This window comes from Mus caroli, unplaced genomic scaffold (genome assembly GCF_978045245.1).
Source record: "Mus caroli unplaced genomic scaffold, Mus_caroli_1 scaffold_3, whole genome shotgun sequence".
Taxonomy (NCBI): Eukaryota; Metazoa; Chordata; class Mammalia; order Rodentia; family Muridae; genus Mus; species Mus caroli.
In genome coordinates, this window is record NW_028227258.1 from 152,160,234 (window position 1) to 152,183,773 (window position 23,540).

At 38.5% G+C, this 23,540-nt stretch overlaps 1 protein-coding gene across 1 annotated transcript in view; it reads right to left on the minus strand.

The window, feature by feature from the left end:
- Positions 1-402: 402 nt before the first annotated feature.
- Positions 403-23,540, minus strand: part of Zbtb10 (zinc finger and BTB domain containing 10) — a 36,675-nt gene continuing 13,537 nt past the window's right edge. The window contains exons 2-6 of the mRNA XM_021159033.3: positions 22,128-23,013; positions 8,855-8,953; positions 5,710-5,886; positions 5,381-5,553; positions 403-5,112 (exon numbers count right to left, since the gene is read on the minus strand). Coding sequence (XP_021014692.1) covers positions 4,813-5,112; positions 5,381-5,553; positions 5,710-5,886; positions 8,855-8,953; positions 22,128-23,013 — 1,635 coding nt within the window. The 3' untranslated portion in view covers positions 403-4,812. The remainder of the gene's footprint in view (positions 5,113-5,380; positions 5,554-5,709; positions 5,887-8,854; positions 8,954-22,127; positions 23,014-23,540) is intronic.

Genomic DNA, 23,540 nt, shown 5'->3' on the forward strand with positions numbered 1-23,540 from the left:
ACCTTGAGTTTGAGGTTAGCCTGTGTACACAGCAAGTGAGGTCTACCCAGCAAAGAGATAAGTAGGCAACTCTCTCTAAGTAAATTTTCTCAGGCTTGAAATGTGTTTACAAGTTGTTTTGTCTAATAAACAGTATACATGAGGTAGTGCTTCACCTTTCAGTCTCAGTCCCAGTTCCAAGAGAGATGATTAGAAGTGACCAGAGGGTACTTCCCAGTGTTTCTTAAATCCTGTAAAAATTCTAAAAGTATAATGAATACAAGCCACTGCCATCTATTAGTGAAAGAATTCTTGCAAAGAGGTAGCTTTATTTCTTACTTCCATACCAAGAAACCATTAGCAACCCTCCTCAGACTCTGTAATCCAAACTGCAAGTACAAAGGCATCTATCTCGGTGTCTAATCTTATAACGGTGTTTCCCTCACCCAGTGAGTCTAAACTAGCACCCCTGCAAATAAATCACAATTAAGGATCAATAAAATTCACAAAGCCAGAAGCAGTTTAGTGCTCACAAGTTTATATTTTATGTTTGATAAAGATTCTTGTGTATTTTCTAAATACACAGACAAACAGGTTTTGGAAGTTTACATACATGTCTCAGGACATTTAAATATTAGGTAGGTAAATTACATTTAAAAAAGAAAATTGGTCTTTGTAAAAGCTCTTGCCAGAGAGCTTTTACAAACAGCAGGCAGAAGAGTTGTTGACAGTGTTTAGGATGCTGTTTCTCCCATATCAGAGTGGCCTCAATCATCCTTCCTTAAACCCCGAATTCTGTTCTCAATAGCTAGAGTATTCCAAACTTACTGCCCAGTGCCCTAAAATTCAGGGCAAGAACACATCTTTCAAAGTGTGCTTATCCCTAACGTGTTTTAAACTACCTAGTTCAACTTCACTTGAAAACTGGGATACAGCAGATAGGGAAGAAACAAAATAAATAATCCTACTTTAAATCCTAAACTAAGAAAACACCTGTTAGTTCTAACTGTGTAGATTAGGTACCATAGTTAAGCTTAAGGATCTGGGTGTGAACGGCACACAAGCTGGGGCTTCTATCTAGTTCTTCATATTGTAAAACCATCCTTTTAAAATTAAGTGAAACTCTCCCAGCCACTTACAGAGGATGGCAGTGAGGTGTGCTTGAGTCAAAAGTGACAAAAGCGACTTCCAAAGAGAACAGGACTCCTAACAGACTATCTCACAGGGAGGAAGTCAGGGCTTCAGAACCAGACCTGACTAATGCCCTGCTCTACAAAGCTGCGGTCATTTAGGCAAATGTCTGAATTTCTCTGAGCCTTTCCTTATTTGTAAAATAGAATAGCACCTACCTTATAGGTTAGATAAAATAAGGCAGACAACACAAAAGTGTGGGCATACCAGAAAGTGAGTCCTAAACCAAAGAACTTCATCTCTTACCCCATGTTTCCTAGAGCTTCCTTCCTGTCAGGCCTCCCACACCGACTCCTCATCCTCCGGCCCTTTGCATGCCCGGGCCCTCACTTCCCTGATTTATCCCTTCCTACCAGCTTTTACTTCTTCTCTTAGTTCACATTTCTTTTTAAACAACTAATATGCACTGTGTACTTACTGTGCTTGAGTTTTTCTGCAATGAATTAACTCACTCTTTATTAGGATGGCTCTACTTAAGCCAAATAGTATTTGCCCCCAAACTCAGCTATTTGTTATTGTCCAGTTTCCTCTTCCAGCACTACACACACACACACACACACACACACACATACACACACACACACACACACACATACACACACAAAGCTCTTGTAGGGTGCTAAAATTTAGCAACTTGTCTAGTAAAAAAATTGAGTCAAGAACTTTGACAAATGAGAGACCATATGGAAGAAACTGTCTGGGAGAATAACACATGATCTGAATCTATGACATAGTATTACCACTGTGGAATATGAAAGTGTATGTTCTTCCCCTTCATTAAAATTAAAAACTCTAAAAATATTTTATTTAAAATATAAATTACATGAAAAACTTCACCAAATGTACAACATAACTCTGCCAGACTTTCAGACAAAATTCTGAGTATTCAATCCATTACCTTTCTGAGACCAATCAAAACTTCTTAGAGATTTAGCAACTTCCTGAAGTTGTACTGTCAGAAAAGGAATATACTTAAAAAAATAGGAGTGTCCAGTAGTATACCTTAGTACTAAAACTACTTTTAAAAAAAGGTCTAGAGAAAAGTCAGCCCTCAAGACCATGAAACAAAATAACTTAGGCAGTCAGTCAGCAAGTAGAAACATCTGTCAATTCTGTTTCTGGTAAAGTGTTTCCTTCAAAGAAACTTTAATATAGGCTGAGGCAAATATATATTCAAGAGTATAAACATTTTTCCTTTGGATTACCTAAAAACAAACTTTTTAAAGTATATTTCAGATGACTAAAAATATAGCCAAATCTGTCACGACACGACATAAAAGGCAACAGACAATTATAGACTATTTTAAATTAACAGCAATAAGTCGTCTCCATCCAACCTGTTTCCAACTAAAACCAAACAAAAGCACAACAATCCCGTAGTGTACCAAATGTCTATTTCAATTTACTGTGTGCAATCTAACAAAAATTTGGTCATAATTTACCAGATATACATAAATGATTTAAGTAATAAAGGAAATTCTGTTTCAAGATAAGGTCATATCTCGAGTAAAATAAAGTACATTAAGAATGTAAAGCCACGTCCAGTTTCTATGCAATAAGTGAACTACTGTCTAATAAAGCAGATTTAGGTGATCTTTTTTTAAATATATATATTTGCTCTTTAATATATATTTATATATAGACAGATCTACCAATTGTAAACTATGGTTTATTTTAAAGGAAGGGGATAGGTGGGATGGAAGAAATCTTTATGCTATACTTACATATTCACAAAGCACAACATTTTACGTTTAAAATACTTTTTCATCATAATATCTCTGCCCAACTTAAGTCTACTTTGGACTTTTCTAGAATTACACTTCACTCATTTGTTTCAAACACAGAGAATAAGGTGTTCTCTTCATTTCAAACAAAACTCAGAAGAAACTCTTTTCTGCCATCCCCACGGGATGCAGAGACCGCCATACAGGTCAGAGGGCAATAGGTGGGTCTCACCATGTATGTAACATGACTACTTCATCTCTGATGTATCCATGCAGGAAGTCACTGTCCAATATCAAACCATTATTCTACTGAAATCAGAGGCAATGATGAAGTTTGTCTCTTTCAAAAAGAAAATCAACTTTTCAACTTTGAACAGATGGAGCACCAAAAAGATTGTATCTGTCAAAGCAGCTCTGTGGTTTCTCCACACAACTGTCATAATTTAGCTACTTGATATAAAATAGGAAAATATACTCAATTTGTATTTAAAAGAAAGTTGAAAATATGGTGTCTCTGTTTTTTATATATATGCTCTGCTCCTGACACATGTCACGTTAGCCTGTCACAAGCTGCTGAGCGTGCTGCTGTCACCTGGCTACATAAACTAAGTCTCAACTGTGTGAAGAACTCTGACTCCTGAGGAATTTAGATAATGCAACAATAAAGGCTCAACATTTTACTTGTAGTATTTTTGTAGATTGCTGAATCATGGAGATTATAAAGATTTCATCAAGGTGTGGTGACTTAAGGAATGGAAAAATATATTATCAGCTATAATTTAAAAACACTCAACATCCCGGTAAGTATGAAACAAAAGAGAATGCACATTTTGTGTTCATTTTAATGATAAAAAAGGGCACAGGAGAAAAAAACCTGATATTTCACTTATATTGCATAACAAGCTAACCAAACTGGACATGGGGGATGAATTATAAAACAAATCATTTTATGTATCTTCCTAGGACTATTCTTCAATTAGACTTCTGTATTTCAAATAAGGCTGAGGTATAGTACACTAAGAGGCAAACAAGAATAGTGCCAAAGTAACAGATCCCCAAAACCAGACCCCATGTCAGAACACATCATAGAGCAACCATTTATCAGATCAGAGCAGCAGGAGAAAGTTACTTCTAAGTCATAATCAGTTTAGTGGTATTTGTCAGCTTCACCATGGTAACTTTGTAACATCATTCTTCATCTGTGAAGTAGTAAAATTCATGTCAAAAAAGGGAGGGAGGGCGGGGAGCCAGTTAGTTCATTCCAATAAATTACCTCTCCAGTTCTTATAAGCATGCCTATCAGCACAAAATTAAGAAATAATATCTAAGACTAGAAGAGACTTGGTTTAAGTTATGAAGCAAATAAAATGAAAAAAAAAAATACAAGAAAATAGAACCAATGGGGTTGAAAAAGCCCCTCACTGAAAATCTGTATTAAAAAAAATAAAATTAATAAAATAAAAATAGAAACAGAACTCTACTAGTACAAACTAGCCTGAGTGGTTTGATTGGCAGAGCAATTGGGTCACTGTCATTGTACTTCCATAAATGGATTTCCGCATTCATGTTAAATGGCACATGAATGTAAGCAAGCTCTGTAAGGGACAAGGACTATATTTTCATACAACCCAAATAGTTAACTGTATATCCTATAAATAAAAAATAGTTTACTTTGACAACTAACTGAAATATGTGAGGACTCCATGTATCCAACCACATGGTTGTTTGCTGTATAGTCCTGTGCAAATATAAAAAAATTCTTTTTTGCTATAAGGCTTTAACCCTACAGTTTTTCACAGCAACAAAACTACCATCCAGCATGTACCATATTTTGCAAGCCTTCAAGTTCAACAATCTGAATTGTCGATTCATAGTATGTCCAATGCAGCATTCTTGAGGAATATAGTGGGTCAGCTAATCATCCAGAGACATAAACGCCTCCTGACTCATCCCATCGAGGTGCATCGTTCTCATCTTGTCCGTCTTCAGGCAGCTCTTCATCGGGCTCCCCGCCTTCGTTTTCCTCGTACTCTTCATCCCGAGGGAACTCTGGATCTTGTCCCTGATTTACAACTTCTTGTCCTCCTGGCTGTGACTTATCTACACAGTCCATGCATACTCCATAGCGTCGAGAACCATGTTTTATTCCAACACTGGCTGCTAACATGAAGATCTTCTTACACACCATGCATTTGTATTTTTTATCCTTTTTATGCACCTAATTGAAAGAGGAAAAACTTAATATAACAATAGTACAGATAAAGAAAACATTTGAGCCATTCAAATTAAGCCATACAATTAGTAATGAAAGGACAGTTACTATTTCTAAATGAAGTACAATATCACCTCAAAAATAATTGTTTAAAGCAGCTTAGCATACTTCCTTAAATTTGCCAAGTATATGCCACGCACCTCCATGATCAGCAGACATATCCCTGGCATAAAACCACACACCTCCTTGATCAGCAGCGTTTCAAGGCACTTACCAGGGAATGTCTTTTTACATGTTCTCTTCTAGTAAACATCTTTCCACAAATTTCACACTTAAATGATCTTACTCCAGAATGAATGAGCAAGTGCCGTTTTAGTGTTCGCCTGTATTTGGCTACATAGCTACAATGAGGGCATTTCAACTTGTTCATGATTAGAGATGAGTCACCTTAAAGGGAAAAATGTACTGGTTAGTATATTATTAAAGAGAAAGCACCTATCAATACTATATTTAACCATATAGAAATAACAATTAAACACAGTTCAGAAGCACTTAATCATGGAATTTTAGAATTTTGTAGTTGTTTAGTTGACTAATACTTGCCATTTTCCCACGTTTCTTGTGTGGGCCAAGATTCTGGCAATAATCCATACTTGAAATCATTTGAAGCACCCGGTAGCAATCCGAATTTGAAGTCATTTGAAGTACTTGGTAGCAACCCATACTTGAAATCACTTGAAGTGCCAGGCATCAAACCATACTTGAAATCATGTGATGCTCCTAGTACAATTGAAAAGTGATTTTGAAGTAATGGTTGGGAAAAACTCTTAATTAGAGCCAGAGAAAATAAAATACAATTATAAGAACAATGATAAGCTATCTTTTAACATAAACTAAATCAAGCTGCATGTGCTGGCTCACACTTGGATACTAGCACTTGGAAGATTGAATTTAGAGTCAGCTATGTGCCACAAGGAAGCCCAATCTCAAAACTATCCAACTCCTTCCCCTTCTGTCTTCCCTCCAAAACCTGAACAAAAACACGAGGTCCTGGATTCAATTCCCATACTCTAAGGATATAAACACCTGAACCTCCAAAAGTCTGAGCTTAATGAAAAAAAAAAAAAAAGCCACAGAAAACAGCAACAAAGGCCTAGTCTACAGTAACAAAAACCAGAACACAGTCAGGAATTACCTCTTTCTTAATTTAATCCTATTTAAAATTTATATATAATTTATTGGGTCAAAGATTTTTCCTGTATAAGGATATATAGATATATACACAGACACATCTGTAGATATATACATTTATCTTTACTTTTTGCCACTTGATCCAATCAACCATCAATTCTAGTGTGTGGCTTCTTTTTTAGTGGCTGCCAAATTATTTCCCAGTTTGCACTCAGCCACAGCAATTTCATTTTTTTCCAATTTGAGACATGGCCTTATGCAGTCCAGGCTGGCCTTGAACTTGCTATGGTAGCAGAGAATGACCTTTAACTTGGGAACCCCTGCCTCACCACCAACCTGTACCTCCCAGTTTTGGGATTCTTTTTTTTAAAACAACAAAACCCCAAAACTGGGAGGCTGAGACAAAGCCCGACTAGGAAGAGTAAGACCCTGTTTCAAAAAACGGGTACAAACCAAAACCAGGCTAATACAAAGCCTGACAGGCTGCAAGGAACAGGGTTACCCATCTAACGCACAGTGAGCCTGCACTTTCTATAGCCAAACCAAGACAACCTGATGAAAGCCTGCTCTCCAACTGCCCCTTTGGGCTGCTCCTTTCCAACAATAAGAACCTCTGCTTAGTTTTTCCATGGTAGTATGCTCCCATTGCATGGTAGTATGCTCCCATTGCAAGGCACTTTTAACTCTGACACGCCTGCAACATTCCTTTCCAATATAGGCATGCACAAAACTTATTCATACGCAAGTAGGATATCTCTAATCCTAAAATTCTGGAATCCCGAAAGCTCACAAATCTAGAATTTTGTTTTTTTAAAGAATATTATGTTGCTGCTCAAAAACTTCTGATTTTGGAGCATTTTAACTTTTTAGATGAGAGATGACAACCTTTAGTTGCTGCTTCTTGTTTCTATCAGTAGAGACTGCAAACTCTGAGAGACTCCATCCTTTATAACACCTCTAGTTGCTAGTACTTCTGACAAGGGGTGCTATCTGTAGTAAAAGTTTCTTCCCATAAACTCCTGGATTTCATAAATACAAAATTTTCTCACTTGCTAGAAATATTGTCCTAGAATAATTTAAGATTTTCTTTGATAAAAGAACATAGAAGAAAGTTAAAAAAGGATCTTTGGGAGTTGGGTGGTGGTGCGTACCTTTAATCCTACCACTCTAGAGGCAGAGGCAGGCTGATTTCTGAGTTCGAGGCCAGCCTGGTCTACAGAGTGGGTTCCAGGACAGCCAAGACTACAGAGAAACCCTGTCTCAAAAAATCCAAGAAAAAGAAAAATCCAGAATAACCAGGGCTACACAGAAAAACCCTGTCTCAAAACAAACAAATCTGACATTTTTTTTCTTTAAAAAGCACATTACCACTATTGAAATTGGAATAAATAGTTTTGGTTTGTTGTTGTTTAATTCAAGAAAGCCTTTTGGGGCTATAATCCTAAGTATATTGTTGTTAGTGTGAACATTTCCAAATGTGTGGGGTGGGGTTAGGGTGGGGCTGGGACAGGGACAGCAGCCTCAGTTTCAACTTTCCCACCTCTTACCTGAGTTGGGGCTTTATGATTCATATTCCTTAAGTAATTAAGTAAAGTAACGCATTTGTTGCTAACAGGACATCAGACAACAGGTCATTGTGCTTCTAATGTCCAAAACACACATGACTTTTACTTATTTGTTGAATAAATTTAAGAAATACCTGATATTTTTTATTTGTTCAAAATACTTCAAAAACTGACCTCAGAAACCATATTAAATCTGTTAATACACTCAAATGGTACTTGCTATACACACACACACAGAGGATATATTTAGAACTAATAAACTGACAATGCAAGAATTAGATATAAAAAATACTTCAAGTTCCATGCTTTTCTTCATACACCATTAATATGCAAGCAGCCAGTGGGATGGCTCAATGTAAAACTACTTGCAGCTAAGCCTGATCATCAGACTAGGGTCGCTGGTACCCACAGGGTAGAGAAGGCCAATTCCCACATGTATTCTCACTCAGTGCCAGAACATGTATGGACAAATAAATAGTATTTCTTTTTAAAACTGTTTTGAACAGGTACAGATCTCTCCCTTCTTGGTGAGGCAAGCATGTACACACACAACGTAGCAATAAAAACCTTTACCAAGATTTACTTTTTATGGGATTACAAAACAGATTTCTGTCCAATTCTATTAATCTATTTTATTTACAATAATAGTTATGTAATTTTTGCCTTTATACTCAATGTTTCCCAAAGTAAAACTGCTTTAAATATCACTGTTTAGAATTTATCAACATTTTTCTTATTTATTTTTATGAGTTTTTAAATTTTATTTTTATGATTGTGCATGTGCGCATGTATGTGAGGCCATGTGTCAGACACCACCCCCAAAACAAAACCAAACATTTGCCAAGTTCCTAAAGTCTTCACAACCGTAGCTAACTTGAAACTGGTCTCCAATGGGAAGCATTTACACCCAACTAGACAAGTAGGCTCACTAGCACTCCACAGTCTTCAGAACCTCTCAGATACATTCTTGCCAAAAATCTTACTGTACCTACCAGCATCTCCAGCATCTTGACCACTGCAGGCTTCAGCCAATAAATTTGTGTTCATGGTCCTATCACCATCAGGCCCTGAGAGTAGTGCACCATCCAAATCTGAAAATGACACACAATGAGTTCATTTACAAACTGCACCAGAGCCAGCCACCCAAGAACAGTCCTCTCTTCCTAGTTCTAAGAAGCCTTTCAACACCACACACAGAGCATGTAAACTCCAGGTGAAGCCACCATAAAATATTTTACTCGTCTTTGCTTGTCTCGGTGTCCGATAACTATGTAATACTGTATGCACCCCACATATGTAAGTGTATGAGCTTGCAGAGTCCAGTCTGTCCTTCCAGTGTGGGTTCCAGGACTTGGAACGCCAGGCCTTGGGAGCAGACCCTTTTTACAAGTCATCTCACTAGCCATGGTATTTCTGACTTGGTAATAGTTGTGAAAACTGTGCTATAATGTGAAAAAATACCTTTAATTAAACGCTTTTATTTGCAATGTTGTGTGTGATGCTGTGAACCAAATCCAGAGCTCTGAACTAAACAGCCTAGGTAAGGAAGCAGGCTGTAACCACCCTTAGCTATGTGACGGACAAAAATACCTAAAACAGTGAAGATTTACTTGTTTTGTGTATCACTGTCTTGCCAGAATGCATGTACGTGCCATGTGGATGGCTGTGAGTCACTGTGTGTGTGCTAGGAATCAAACCTGGGTCCTCTGAGGAGGAGCCACCTTTTTAGCACAATTTGAATTTTTAACCCATGATGAAAACAGCTTTCAACCATAAAAACATGTCCATAAAAATGTTAGCAATGGTCTGTGAAGAACCTAGGTGTCTCGGGTACTAGCCCTAGTTTTGTTAACTGGCATGACCACACGCCTTGTTAGCTCGTGTATACTCAGCATATATAGGAAGCTGATATAGGAATTTTAGTTGAATAACAAAATGTTATAATCATGTGCTGACTGATGATCAACTGTTAATGCGTGTGATATGAACGACAAGTTCTAAAAAAGCAGATTGGAGTTGTTCTAAGTTCAAAAATAGATCTGGTTAAAATTCCAGGTGGAGAGTTAACAAGAACAGTTATTGTTGTTGGCTAAGAGTTGATTTGATTTACTGGACAGACCTAGAGAGGCAGTATTTCTATTAAAGCCATGACGATGAGGTGTGCTTTTCACTGTTATCAATAATTTGCTGTAAATCCTTTCCATTCTAACTTCATTCACTCCTCTTGTGCCAATGAGCTCTTACCTCCTTGCTTGCCAAATATAGTCTGCAGTTTAAGAATAAAGATCTTTCTGAAGCACAAATCTTAAAATAAAAGATCTTAAGATTCAATGGTTTATTATAGCTTTTAGTATGATTTAATAAGCTTTTTAGTTTAGCCTGACCTTACTACTCAGGTTCCTGCTTCTAATACTAGATGATGCCTATGGCTGGCGCCAAATCCCTCCTCCACTCATCGGAGTTAAGTATCTGAAAACACTTTAAAATCCCTCCCTTGTCAACTATCTCCTTGCCTCAAGACATCTTTGGCACGCTCATCCTTGAGTGCTCTGGACCCCCTAAGTAAATACAACAAGTTTCTGTAAAGAGGTAGACATTTAACTGGAAAGGTATTTACAGAATGTAACTAAAGTGCTCTGGATTCACTCATACAGTGGAGTGTGATATGGCACATGCTGGTGTACAGTCATAAAGCCCCAGTCGCTCAAATACTGAGGAACGAGTAGGATCACGCGACTGTGAACCGGTTATATAAAACAGCGGTTGAGGGGGTTATGCTAAAAATTCTATACTTTGTTTTTTAAAAGGATATAAGTAGTTTAGATAAGAAACAGCTCTTCTATTTGAATTCTAAAAATCTACTTCATGCTGTCATTGAATGAAAATAGAAGGACTCTTAGAGGAGATGCAGAGACCAATTACAAAGCAATCCTAAGCCCCAGGCTGTGCATTTGCTGCCCAGTGCCTGCCTGCCCGCCCTTTGCAGGGGTTTCGGTGCAGAAGAGAAGAGAGGAAAGGGTGGGTGGAAGGCAGCTCTTAGTACCCAAAGCTGAGGGCTGGTAGGTACAGTAGTGTAGCAAGCACAAGGATTGCTGGGAGAGTTAGTATTGTGGAAAGATTAGCTAGGTCATCTTCCGATGGCAGCAGAGCAAACGGTGGGAGAGAGGGTACAGAGTGACATTTACTCTAGAGCACTGAGTCTAACACACCTAAGAAGTATAGTGTTTAGATGGTTAAAAGGGCAGCTTGCTTTTCCTCTAAAAGGTCATTCTGCTCTTCATCCATGTACGGGGTTTTAAAGACCATATACCAGCACTAATAGGGACCTTTGTCAAAAGGGTTAGCCGGGTGGCAGTACCCAACCTGTATTGTAATAAGTCAACTAAGCCAACTAAATAATTCTAACTAAACGTTGAAAACTGATTTTCTGTGGGAACTTTCTTTTTTGTAAAAATGCTCAAATTAAATAAATGCCACCTAATGTGAATAATTTTATTATTCCACTTGTTTCCAAAAACAGAAATTTAATAAATAAGACTATAGATCTGGGGAAGGAGAGATAGCTCAGCGGTTAAGAGCACAGACTGCTCTTCCAGAGGTCCTGAGTTCAATTCCCAGCAACCACATGGTGGCTTACAACCATCTGTAATGGGATCTGATGCCCTCTTCTGGTGTGTCTGAAGACAGCAATCGTGTACTCATATACATAAAATAAATAAATCTTAGGCCAGGCATGGTGGTGCACGCCTGTAATCCCAGCACTTGGGAGGCAGAGGCAGGTGGATTTCTGAGTTCGAGGCCAGTCTGGTCTACAAAGTGAGTTTCAGGACAGCCAGGGCTACACAGAGAAACCCTGTCTCGAAAAATAAATAAATAAATAAATAAATAAATGAATAAATCTTAAAACAAAAAAAAAGGACTACAGATCTGGTGCTTGGGCTGATAACAAAAATGGCCTGAGTTATCAGATAATGATAAACAATGCCAGGGGGGAGCAAAGAATAACACCACTCAAAAAATGCCAAGTATATAAAAGGACCCTAGAATTATTTATCCCATTCACAAAGTATCTAGAATGCTCTTAGGATAATACTTGGAAGGTTAACAAGGCAAGTACAAAAAAGAATGGCTTGTTTTGGGAAGAATGGGGAAATGTTTTCAGAAATGTGACTATGATGGAAGAGAGAGATGTTACAGATCCTGACCGGCTCATGCGGAGTGTGTTGAAGGATGATTCTGTATGTTAGCACTGCTCAAGCACAGAAAGAAGGTCACTTGGGATTGCTAGCAAGGTTCAGTGACAGAGCCTGTATGTATCTCAAGGGAATAAGGTGGCAAATGGCAGAGCAGGATATACAATATCCTCCTCAGGCATCTCTCTCTCTTCCCCCTCTCCCCCCTCCCCCGCCCCTCAGACAGACAGACAGACACACCCCCCCACACACACCCCAGCAGAGATGTGAAGCCAGAGCTTAGGCGCATTATAGAATGTTAGTATCTGCTTTCTCAACAGATGCAACAGTGGGACATGAGATAACTAGCTAGAGCACCTCACTCTTCACAAACACTAGTATTAAACACTAGGTAGAATACTTTGACCTTTGCAACCCAATAGTAGCCCAGAACACACGGAGCTGCTGCAATAATTGCTAGGATTAAAAGCTCTACCACTATGCCCTGCTGGAAGTCATTATTCTTAAATGTTCAGACAACCTTTTATCATAATTCTCTCAAGATGGCTTGAAATACATGCTTGTTCTGTTCCTGAATTATTCTACTACAGTGATCTGCTACATGCATTCCTCAACCAGTGGGCTTTTTTGGTTCTTTGAGTGGTCACTTAACCAGGCTGGCCACATTCATGATCTATATGTATCAGCTAGTTCTTTAAATGAGGCACTTCCTATCTCCTACCCTAAAATATTATACATTTTATTTTGTGAGGTTGAGGATCAGTGGAAAACACCTGCCTACCATGCATGAGCCCCTGGATTCAATACCCATCATTGAAGAAAAATTAATGTCCAGGTGTAATCTTAATCCTACAGATCTAGGTAGGAAATTCCTCACCCAAAATCAGGTGTGTTTTCCTTCAAAATCAAAAGTAAAGCCAGGCGTGGTGGCGCACGCCTTTAATCCCAGCACTCCAGAGGCAGAGGCAGGCAGATTTCTGAGTTCGAGGCAAGCCTGGTCTACAGAGTGAGTTCCAGGACAGCCAGGGCTACACAGAGAAACCCTGTCTCGAGAAAAAAAACAAACAAAAAGAAACCAAAAAAAACAAACAAACTAAATAAAAAATATACTGTGCTACAGTTAAACTAAGGACTGACTCTTGAAGGAACCAAGTACTTCATTTGTTCTTCATTCAAAAACAATCTCAGGGCCAATTTTCAAGCTGTTGTTAATAGCTTTCACAAGTATGTGGCTTTATTTAGGAATTAGTCTTGTTAGGAGAGTAACAGTTACTCTTGGGCTGGAAAGCTAAGAACACTGGCTGCTCTACCTACAAAAAAGGACCTACATTTGACTCCCAGCATCCATGTGGTGGCTCAAAACTGTCTGAAACTCCAGTTCTAGGGGATCTGACATCCAAGCTTCTGTCTGTACCAGACAAGCAAGTTAGTTATACATAGATACACATACAGGCAAAACACCCATGTGCACTTAAAAACCATCAGAAATGCCCCTTTCTCTCCTTCCTGTGCCATCTCTACCAGGAGTCCTCTTGACTCCTTACTATGTTTTTGTTGTTGTTGTTGTTGTTGATAACCCTTCCTATTAAATGGCTCTTGACCTATGGCTGACTTTATTTACAATATTCAAGCAGAAAGCTCTTGGATGAAAAGTGTATGTATGCTAAGGCTGAGCCACACTACAACTAAAAACAGGTTTTTCCAGTACACAGCACAATCTCGAGGTTTTTCCACAGTGTGATCAAATATGCTGCAACACAGAGTAAGAATCAAGCTGAGGCCAACTAAGCTACATAAGTTGCTGTCTCCTTCACGGACCCCCAAAAGAGGTGAAGGGGTGTCCTGGGACAGGTTTCCCCCTAAGCCTGTGAGGACCCCAAATCTGCCTCTAAGGAGATGATTAATTCAACAAGTAACCTCCTTGTCCCCAAATGAGGCACGCTCCGCTGCCCCTGTCGAGAAACACTGCACAAGTTCATAATCCCAGCGCATCAGGAAACTCGGTGGGAAGATGATCAAGTCCAAGGTCACTCTGGGCATTTTAGTAAAACTGTCTTAAAAATATTTACACAGAACTGCAGTGTGAAACCATAACGGAAATAACTAAATGAAATACTATAACGTATAGTGTTTTAAGTTATAAAACACTATGGAACAAGGTACTACCATCAAATCAGGGTAATCCTGGTACCAAGGCAACAGCACAGAAAAGGGGGGCTAGGAATCATTCTAGAGCCTGTGTGTGACACTGCCTGGGGTGGAGTCCCCTGAATTTGCTTAGGGTCCTCTGTATTCGCTATTTCTAAGTACAGCGCAGGCTAGCCTGGCTTCTTCAGGATCCCAATACTCATGTGAATGACATGTGAATTGATGGCAGGAAAAAAACGAAAATAGCTGAAACTCATATAAAACTTGAGACAAATGATCTACACAAATTTCATTTTCATATAAACACAGCATTCATAAATTATCATAGCATATAAAAATGTCTGCAGATAGTTGCAGAACTAAAATCAGGCCCTCTTCTTCATGAACAGGCATAGGTATCTTTTTCTCTTTCCCATTCAGTAATTTCATTTACAACCCAAATGCAAATACTAGTTCCTGTAGCACCCTAGAAACTTGTTTTCCATCACTCAAACTCAAGTGACAGACTGCAACTGCCCTGTCTTGCTTATGCTAGACATCATAGTTTCTTTTCCTCACCATTCAAAGACATATTTATGCCAATAGTCCTAGTCAGTACACTCCGTAACTCAAATCTAATTAGAGATCAAATCTCTATTTGAAAAACTCTTTTTGCCAAGTCATAAAACAAAGATCACAACTTGGCCTCTGACATACAAAGATTATAGTCTAAGTCTGAGCATACCTCAGTTCTTTTAATGTGATTGTTTGTTATCTTGAGATTTACAATTTTTGTTTCTAGATTTCTTATGATGTGAAAAAGGGAAAATATCATTTGTCATATTATAACCTTTTTCAAAGAGTACAGCTTTAAGAATAAAATTTTTCAAACTACTGTGGCTAGAGAGTGATTAGCTCAGTTACCAATGCTGGGCTTTCTCTAAAGGCAGACCCCTGACACTTTCTGGCCAGCCAGCGAAGCATACTCAGCAAAGCAGGAACCAAGCAAGCAAGCAAGCCCCACCTTATTAAAAACAAAAAACAAAAAAGGCACATTGTCCACACACACCCACAGGTACTCTGGCTCAGTGGTTTAAGAGCGCCAGCTTATCTTCCAGGGCCTGGATCTAATCCCCAGCACCACCACGGCCTCCTCTTCTAGCTCCCACAGCACCAACCATGCACTTAGTGACCAGCCATACACGCAGGCAAAACATACAAACCAAAAATTTAAAGAGAGAGAAATTTAAAACAACCTGGCCAACTAACTATATTGCTGCCAGAAACCAAATATTCAGTAGTATATAAACTTGAGGGGTGGGGTGGTAGCTTAGTGAGAATGCAAAGGCCCCAGCCCAGTTCATGCCTAGCATTACCAAAATAGAACAGACTCCTTCTTCTCCAAACTTACAGAGGGCCACATTAACAGTGCTCAGACAACTTAAGGCCCTGAAGGACTGATCCACACAAGGCCTTTTCAGATCCGATACAAGCACCAGTACAGCCAGATAGAACAGAAAAGAAGGAACTAAAATGTGTGCATTTTGTTAAGAGCAATAAAATGTGAGCATGTGGCAAAGACCTATAGCTCAGGCTTGCACTTGGGAGGCAGAGGCAAGAACATTGGTTCAAAACCAGTTTCAACTGCTAAGATAATTCCCCAAAATAAAAATAAACAAAAAATTCTTAAGAGCAAAAGTCATGAAGGAAAAAAGAAAAAAAAAAAGGTGGCAAACAACTTAATTACTACCTCTTTTAAAAGTATTTTTAAAATGTATGTTCAGTAAGATTTCATGGCCCAATTTTTAAAGTAAGCTGTAAGCCATGCTTCTAATAAAAGTGATTTAAAAAAAAACAAAACAAAACTGGCTTACTTTTCACAGCATACTCTACAATAAAGATGCCTGAAAGATTTACCCAGGGCTACACAGAAAAACCCTGTCTCAAAAAACCAAAACCAAAAACAAAACCAAGATTTACCTAAATACCTGGAATTGAATCCAAGTCCCATAAATGGAGACTGCATATTAAGTCCAACACCCTACTGGGTTATAGTATAGCCAGTGTAAGCACGACATGCAGACCAGATGTGTAAACCAGCACTTGGGAAACTGCAGCAAGGGGCTAAGCTGAGGCACATAGCCAGACTCTGCAGAAATATTTCTCCATGACAAAATACAAATATTCAGATTCAAGAAAAAACGGAAAATACACAAAATAAACTTTTTATTCTCAAAATTAATTTTCTTTAAAAGTTTGGGTTTTTAGAGATTTTTATGATTTCCTGTTAGATTGTTAGAGGTACACTGGGGATTCTCAAGTAACAAAGCTACACCTAAAACTCACACCTCAACCAAAGTAAACTCCATGGTTTTAGACTCTACTTTTAACAAACTTATAATAACAAGGTCAAAATAGTGAGAGATCTCAAAAATGTCTAATAGTCATAAAATATTATTTTAATGGCAAGTGAGCTATATCTCAGTGGGTATGCACTGACCTGAGTTCAGTCCCTGTGAGCTACATGGCAAGGGGAGAACTAATTCTCTGCAAGTCGCAAAGCACAAATACACACACACACACCACACACACACACATATATAAATAAATGTGTCAATTTCTTAATAAATAATAATGAGCAACTATCACCATAAATATAGGAGAACAGAAATGCTGGTTAGCATAGAACTTTAAAAATAAAAGTTCTATAGCTAGAATTACTAGTTATTTCAGATCTATGCTTTATTAGGATTCCCATGCAGTTTGAGCCCCGGTTCCTCAAAATTGCTTTCTAAAAACCAGCTTATATGCAGTTTCCCTGGGAGGCAAATACACCAATTACAAGGGTGAGGCCAGGGCCAGTGAGATGTGAGTCTGTAAAGTCCCTCACTGCCACACTTACTGTCCTGAGTTGGACCCCAGGAGCCATCAAGTACAAGGTGAGAACCAGCTCCTACAAACTGTCCCGAGTTCCAAATGTACACTGCACTAACTCTGCAAATGTGCACATTGAAAACAACCAAAGTGTAATAATCAAAAGAAACAAGTTGTGGCAGCACCCTATAAGTTACCAAAATGTTTCAGAAGCTGAGGCAAGAGCATCACAAGTTCAAATTTTTCCTAAGCTATACACAAAATTTATTGAAAGGTAGGACATATTGTACTAACCTGTGTCAGAATTTTTTAAAATAAATAAAAATTAAGGATTAAGTGCATACCTCACTAACAAGGCCCTGCATTTAAACCAACATTGAAAGCCCTAGTAACTAAACTTCAAATCTCAGATTTCATTTCATATAGTTACAATTCAATTTTCTAATATCCTAACATCATTTTTCCCTTTATTTGATTAATGAGTTTTCAGTTTTTAAATCTATCAACCTGGTATCAAAGGACAAACATGCTACCCCTCCCCGGTTCCCTCCATGTCTCCCTGTGTATACATCTATCACATGGATAGAATCAAGCCTAGCAGTAAGTCCAACAAGATATGATCGCTTAAGATCCAAAATGTGCCATCTCAATAAAACCTCCAGAGAATGTTAGAAGGTGCAGTCCCAGTTTCAACATAACAGGACAAAAGGATGCATTTTTAGAGCTGTAGTTATAAACTATAGAAGTCACACTTCCTTTTAAGGGCTCACAAATCTAAATATGCCAAGCACTGAATTTAGATATCAAAATATCCACTAGTACTTTTCAGATGTTTATAAGAGAGCTTTAAAATCATGCAAAAGCATGTCTTACTAATTTTTTACTTTTAAGTGAAAAATTAAACACAATGATGATATAGATGTTAACATATTTTCAAGTTCAGAACTACATTTTTTTTAAGGTTTTAACAGCAGACATGATTTTGAAGACTCCTACTTTTACCAGGAGACTAATCTTGGGAAAGGCAACCATACCTTAACTAAACACCACATTTGTTCTATTGGTCAAACTTCCCTGCAAAGTGAAACGTCAGTTTTCTATATTCAATAATAGATGAAATGGCACTTAAGTTAGAAAAACATGGGTTCAGAGGCATTACTTACATTTCTAATCCAGATAGAGGGATTAAAACTATGTCCAAATTCTACTATAAATGGCAGAACAGGGGCATTATAGAAGTTAATTTTGACTCAAACTGAAGGTAACTTCGAATAACTGTCATTATACACACAGGCTGCTTAAGGTCATCTTTGTCAACAAGCCAAGACCATCTATCTAGCATTTGGCAGAAAGTACATAGCACTGGAAAACTGTTATAAATAACTTCAATAGTCTTTTCTAACTTTAAGGACACAGACATAACTTGTCATTTAATTTTCATATAACCCTGTAAACAGTACCCACACCCATCAGAGTCTATACAGAGAGGAGCAGTTCTCAAGAGCTAACTGAACCTGGGCTCTTATTCCCCCAGTTGATTCAACCGTTTGTACACTCACCGTATGTAGAACTTCTTCAACTGGAATCCCTAAGCTAAAAGTTATCCTGACTGACCTGTACTGCTCAAGGTTTCCAATCTATGGCTAAGATTAAGAGACAGTTTTTTGACAAGGACTAAACAAAGCTTTGCAAGAAGGTTCCTTCTGTTTATATACAACCTACAGTCCTTTCAATCACACCAAACATAAAGTATAGCTTTCGGGTCAGGGCTGCTTCGTATTTATAGTTTAGCTTTTACATTAAAAGCCCAGCTGGGCATGGTAATATACATCTTTAATCACACCACTGGGAAGGCAAAGCAGCTTTGTGAGTTTGAGGCCAACCTGGGCTACATGGGGAGCTGGTCCAGATCAGCCAAAGCTACACAGCGAGACTCCCAAGAAAAATGGCTCACACTATTTTCTGACGATAAAGTTCTTAATAAGGTCTATTTTCTTTCCTGTTAAAAAACCGTGTGTTCCTTTCACCTGCATGTATGTGCGCTACTTTTCACATTTGTGCCTGTGCCCTCAGAGGGTGTTAAGTCCCAGGAAATGGACTTACAGCTGGTGGTGAGTCACTGTGTGGGTGCTGAGAGTTTAACTCAGGTTTTCTAGAAGACACCCCTTTTGGAGAGTTTATTTGGATTTTTATTATATAAACAAAGGCATAGAAACTAACCAAAGATTAGTGTCATTATATTTTAAAGTTACAAGAAAGGCACATACATGCCTTTGAACCCAGCACTTGTAAGGAAGGTCTCTGAGTTCGAGGCCAGCCTGGTCTACAGAGCAAGTTCCAGGTCAGCCAGGGCTACATAGAGAAACTGACTTGAAAAAAAGTCACAAGAAATAGATTTCTACCTCTCTTTAAAACTATGTTGGAAGTGAAAGTCTGTATTACTCTAGGGCAAAGCAGGGGCAAGTGCGTTGGAAGGTGTTCTGTGAGTAGTCATGGGGGCTTCTGAGAAGCTAGTGCCACCTGTTTACTAACAAAACCAGGTGCTCAGTGCTGCTCCATGTTTTATGGGAATTCTTAAAAAGGAGTCCGCTTCATCTTTTTGTACTAGATGAACATACAGAACAAAGGAGTGGTCCTACAACTGTCCATTCTTATTCTCCTCTATAGGCCGAGCTTTGATAGGAGCACTTTGGCTCTGGAACAGCCTTGTGAGCAATCACAAGATGCAGACTTGCTCACAGGGCTGCCCACCGGCAAGGCCAGACTATGAGTTATATGTGAATTCCACAAACACTGGCTTGACCTCTTATTTTCCTGTATCTTGCATACTGTTTAGGTGAGAGAAAACCCACTTTTCTGCCACTGAATGATGCTGTAACTCTTCTTTAGAGACATTATCAAATTATAAAAGTGTCACCAGTTGAAATGCAGCTTGTCATGATGAAACCAAATTTATGAGTTCAGGTACCAAAGTGCAACCAATGATTTAAAAGCATCAAATTATCTTTTTTTAGGATAAGATAAACTGACTCATTAAACTATCCACAATTTTTGATAGACCTGGTGCATTGATATGGATGGTAAGAAAATGCTTGCTAAAATAATTGCTAAATAAATGCTAAAGACTTCTGAAAGTAACCAATCTGGGTCAATATTATTGTTTTAAGTCACTCCAATATTATGTGTAGTTGTTAAGAACAGTGTTAGCTCTGATTGGTTCTGCCACCACTCAAAATACCTGCTTAATTTTCCAAAGGATTTTTATTGTATGCATATTTCCAAGTGCTCAAAATTTGTATGTGTGTGGGCACGCATATACACACACGCGTTTAAACGCTCACAGAGTTAACTGCCACAGTGGACTACTAAATGCAGCAGAAAGTCCTGATAGTTACCAGTTTTGAACTGTTAAGACTTCTATATTAGTAAGCCAAACACAAAGTGCCAGCTAAGGGGTCTATTGTTAGTGTTGACACAGCCCTCTAATCTCTGTACTTGGAAGGTAAGAGTCTAAGGATGGATAGAAAGGTGATCCTCAGCCACATAGTGAATTAGAGGCCAGCCTGTCCTAGAGCCTGTCTCTAACACAAGTCTCAGTAGGGACTTGCCGATAAGAACTGACATAAAATACAAGGAAAAAGAACAGCAGTGGGGAAAGAAAGGTGCTTTGCAACCTAAGTTTTATTCCTGGAACCTTCATAACATGAGAATTCCACAAAGCAGTCCTTTGAATTTTGCATGTGTGTACTATGGTTCACTTACACACACACACACACACACACACACACACAGAGAAAGAGAGAAAAACAGCAGATAAATGGATAAATAAAAGAATATTTAACATAAAATACTCCATCATTATCATAGACACTGAACAGGCATGGTTTTGTTTGCTTCTGGGACAGCCCTGGCTGTAATGGAACATGCTATGTAGACCAGGCTGGCCATTAAGTTGCGGAGATCTACCTGCCTCTGTCATGAAAATGCTGAAGTGTAAGTGTACCCAACTCAAGCCCCTTGAGATAAACAGGCATTCAATCACTAAAGTAATGGTGCACAAACCTAAAATATGGATAGGAAATGTCAAATCCCTGAGATGTTTCAAAGTTAGGAACAACCAGTTTAAAATAAGGTAAATGTCTACATTTTCCATTTTCTAACAGTCCTTCACTCGGTTCATTAAAAAAAAAAAAAACAGATAGATAAAAAGGTCTTTACCACCAATATGACATACTACGGATTCTTGCACAGTAGATACACTGTCTAGGAATATACTGAAATAAGAGCTCCATGGCCTGGAAGGAAAAACTGCAATTCCACAGAAACAGCCCCAGCCCCAGCCCCAGAAAACAGGCTAATAGCCCCCCCCCCCCCAGCTGTTCAAATGACAATGACAGTCAGGTGTCAATAAGAAAAGCATTCCTGCTTCTGGAGACCTGAAATAGGCAGAGTCACGCTAAACAGAGTCATCTTGGAATCAGCAAACTTCTGTAACAATAACTGTTTAAATAGAAATGTTAACTAGATCCTGCAACTGAATCTCAAGAGACAAAGTGATTAATTACACATTACAACTAAACAGTCATAAAAGAGTGCAGAGGCTGCCAATAGGAGAATACGGATACTGTCCTTGATAATACTGAAGGGATTTCAGAGTACAATTTAAAATTTTTCCAAATTATGAAAAGGCAAACCCTAAAATCACTTTTAGTTTTGGTTAGCATCTAATAAATTTACATAACACAGTTATCACTTGTTATAAGAAAGCTCTTCAAACTGTGATGTACAATGGGCTAAGGATATTAACAATTCTGACTTAAAGATTAAAGACAGCGTGAGTGATCTTATGGTGTTTATGGAGATATAACCTTATCCCAAGTCAGAAAGAGTCAGTTACATAGTTATTAATAAGGCTTTTGGCAGGTGGTACTTCAGTTACCACCCACTCTAAAACTTAAACTCACATAGGCACACAAAAGACCCAAAACTAAGCACTAAGTATCCTTAGTTCTATTGCTTTAATAATTAAAAGTAAACTTCAGCAGGTGCAAACACTGACTGACAACCTTACCTGGCTCTTCCTTGATGAGTAAGGCCTTGCTTTCTTCTGGGTAGGCAGCAGGGGGCTGCATCACTGAGCAGTCTTCTCCCTTTGTCTCACTGTTAGGTGGTATGTTATAAACAAATCTCTTTGTGGTTTGGTTTTTCCTCCTTGCTTTGCCAGTCTCTTGAGAAGTCATATTATTCCAAATAAACACTTTTGTTTTACCTTGAGAGTCATTTTCAGCCAATTCAGGAGAGCCATCCCGGATCCAGTTACTGTCATGCATCTGGTAGTTTTCTACTTGGCCCTCGTCGACATCACAGCCTTCATTTTCAGTTTTTATATTACTTGCCAAGTTGGTCAGGTTCCGCGTTGCCCAGAAGCTGGCGATCTTTTGCTCCCGTGAGGATGAAGGCAGGCCGTCCCTGCTAACTGGCTTCCTATTGTTATAGTCCACAACCACAGACTCCGGAGCTTCTGATTTAATGCTGATATTTAAGGCATCTTTAATGAAATTCCTGCAAGTTTGAACGACTTCACTCATTTGAAGGTAGCTAGCCACTGTCATCACTTCAATGGCGTTTTGGCTTGTGAGCACCAGGTTCCCAGAATACAGGAAGTCCAAGATGACTGAAAAACCTTGAACTGCAGCAATATCTAAGTGGGTAGTATTGTTTTGGTTAGGGCTTTCTTTGTTTGAAACACAATATAAAGTCTTAAAGAAACGGCTGCCTGCAACCAGGATGTTCTTATGAGCTTTAAAGATTTTCCCGCTCACCACAATGCTGACATCACAAAGAATATCTTTCTTTCTCTGTTCATCTAGTTGTCGAAGAAGCTGATAGCAATAAGAGTTCTCATTTGGCCTACTATTAAAGTCACAGTACCCCTCCTCCGATGGTATTTCTGACTCCTGTAATTGGAGAAAAATATTAACATTAATTAAATCTTATAATATAAATTTTATAATAAATTGTTATAAGTCCAAGGGAAACAAATGTAACTGTTAAATCATTATTCAAGCATGTCAATTCATGAATAGTTAGTTATACACTTTGAGATAGAAATATCCACCATATTAAACTCCAAAAGAAGTGTACCAAGGCTGGTGCAACTCGCTATTACAGAAAGAAAGAAAGAAAGAAAGAAAGAAAGAAAGAAAGAAAGAAAGAAAGAAAGAAAGAAAGAAAGAAAGAAAGAAAGAGGAGGGGAGGGGAGGGGGGAGGGAAGAAAGAGAAAGACATCCAAGGATCAGCATGATTTCATTGGCTTCTTTTCACATAAGCTAAGAATATGAATTTTAAAACTTAAAATAAAAGTAACAATTATTTTCTTAAGAAATTATCGCCGGGCGTGGTGGCGCACGCCTTTAATCCCAGCACCCGGGAGGCAGAGGCAGGCGGATTTCGAGGCCAGCCTGGTCTACAGAGTGAGTTCCAG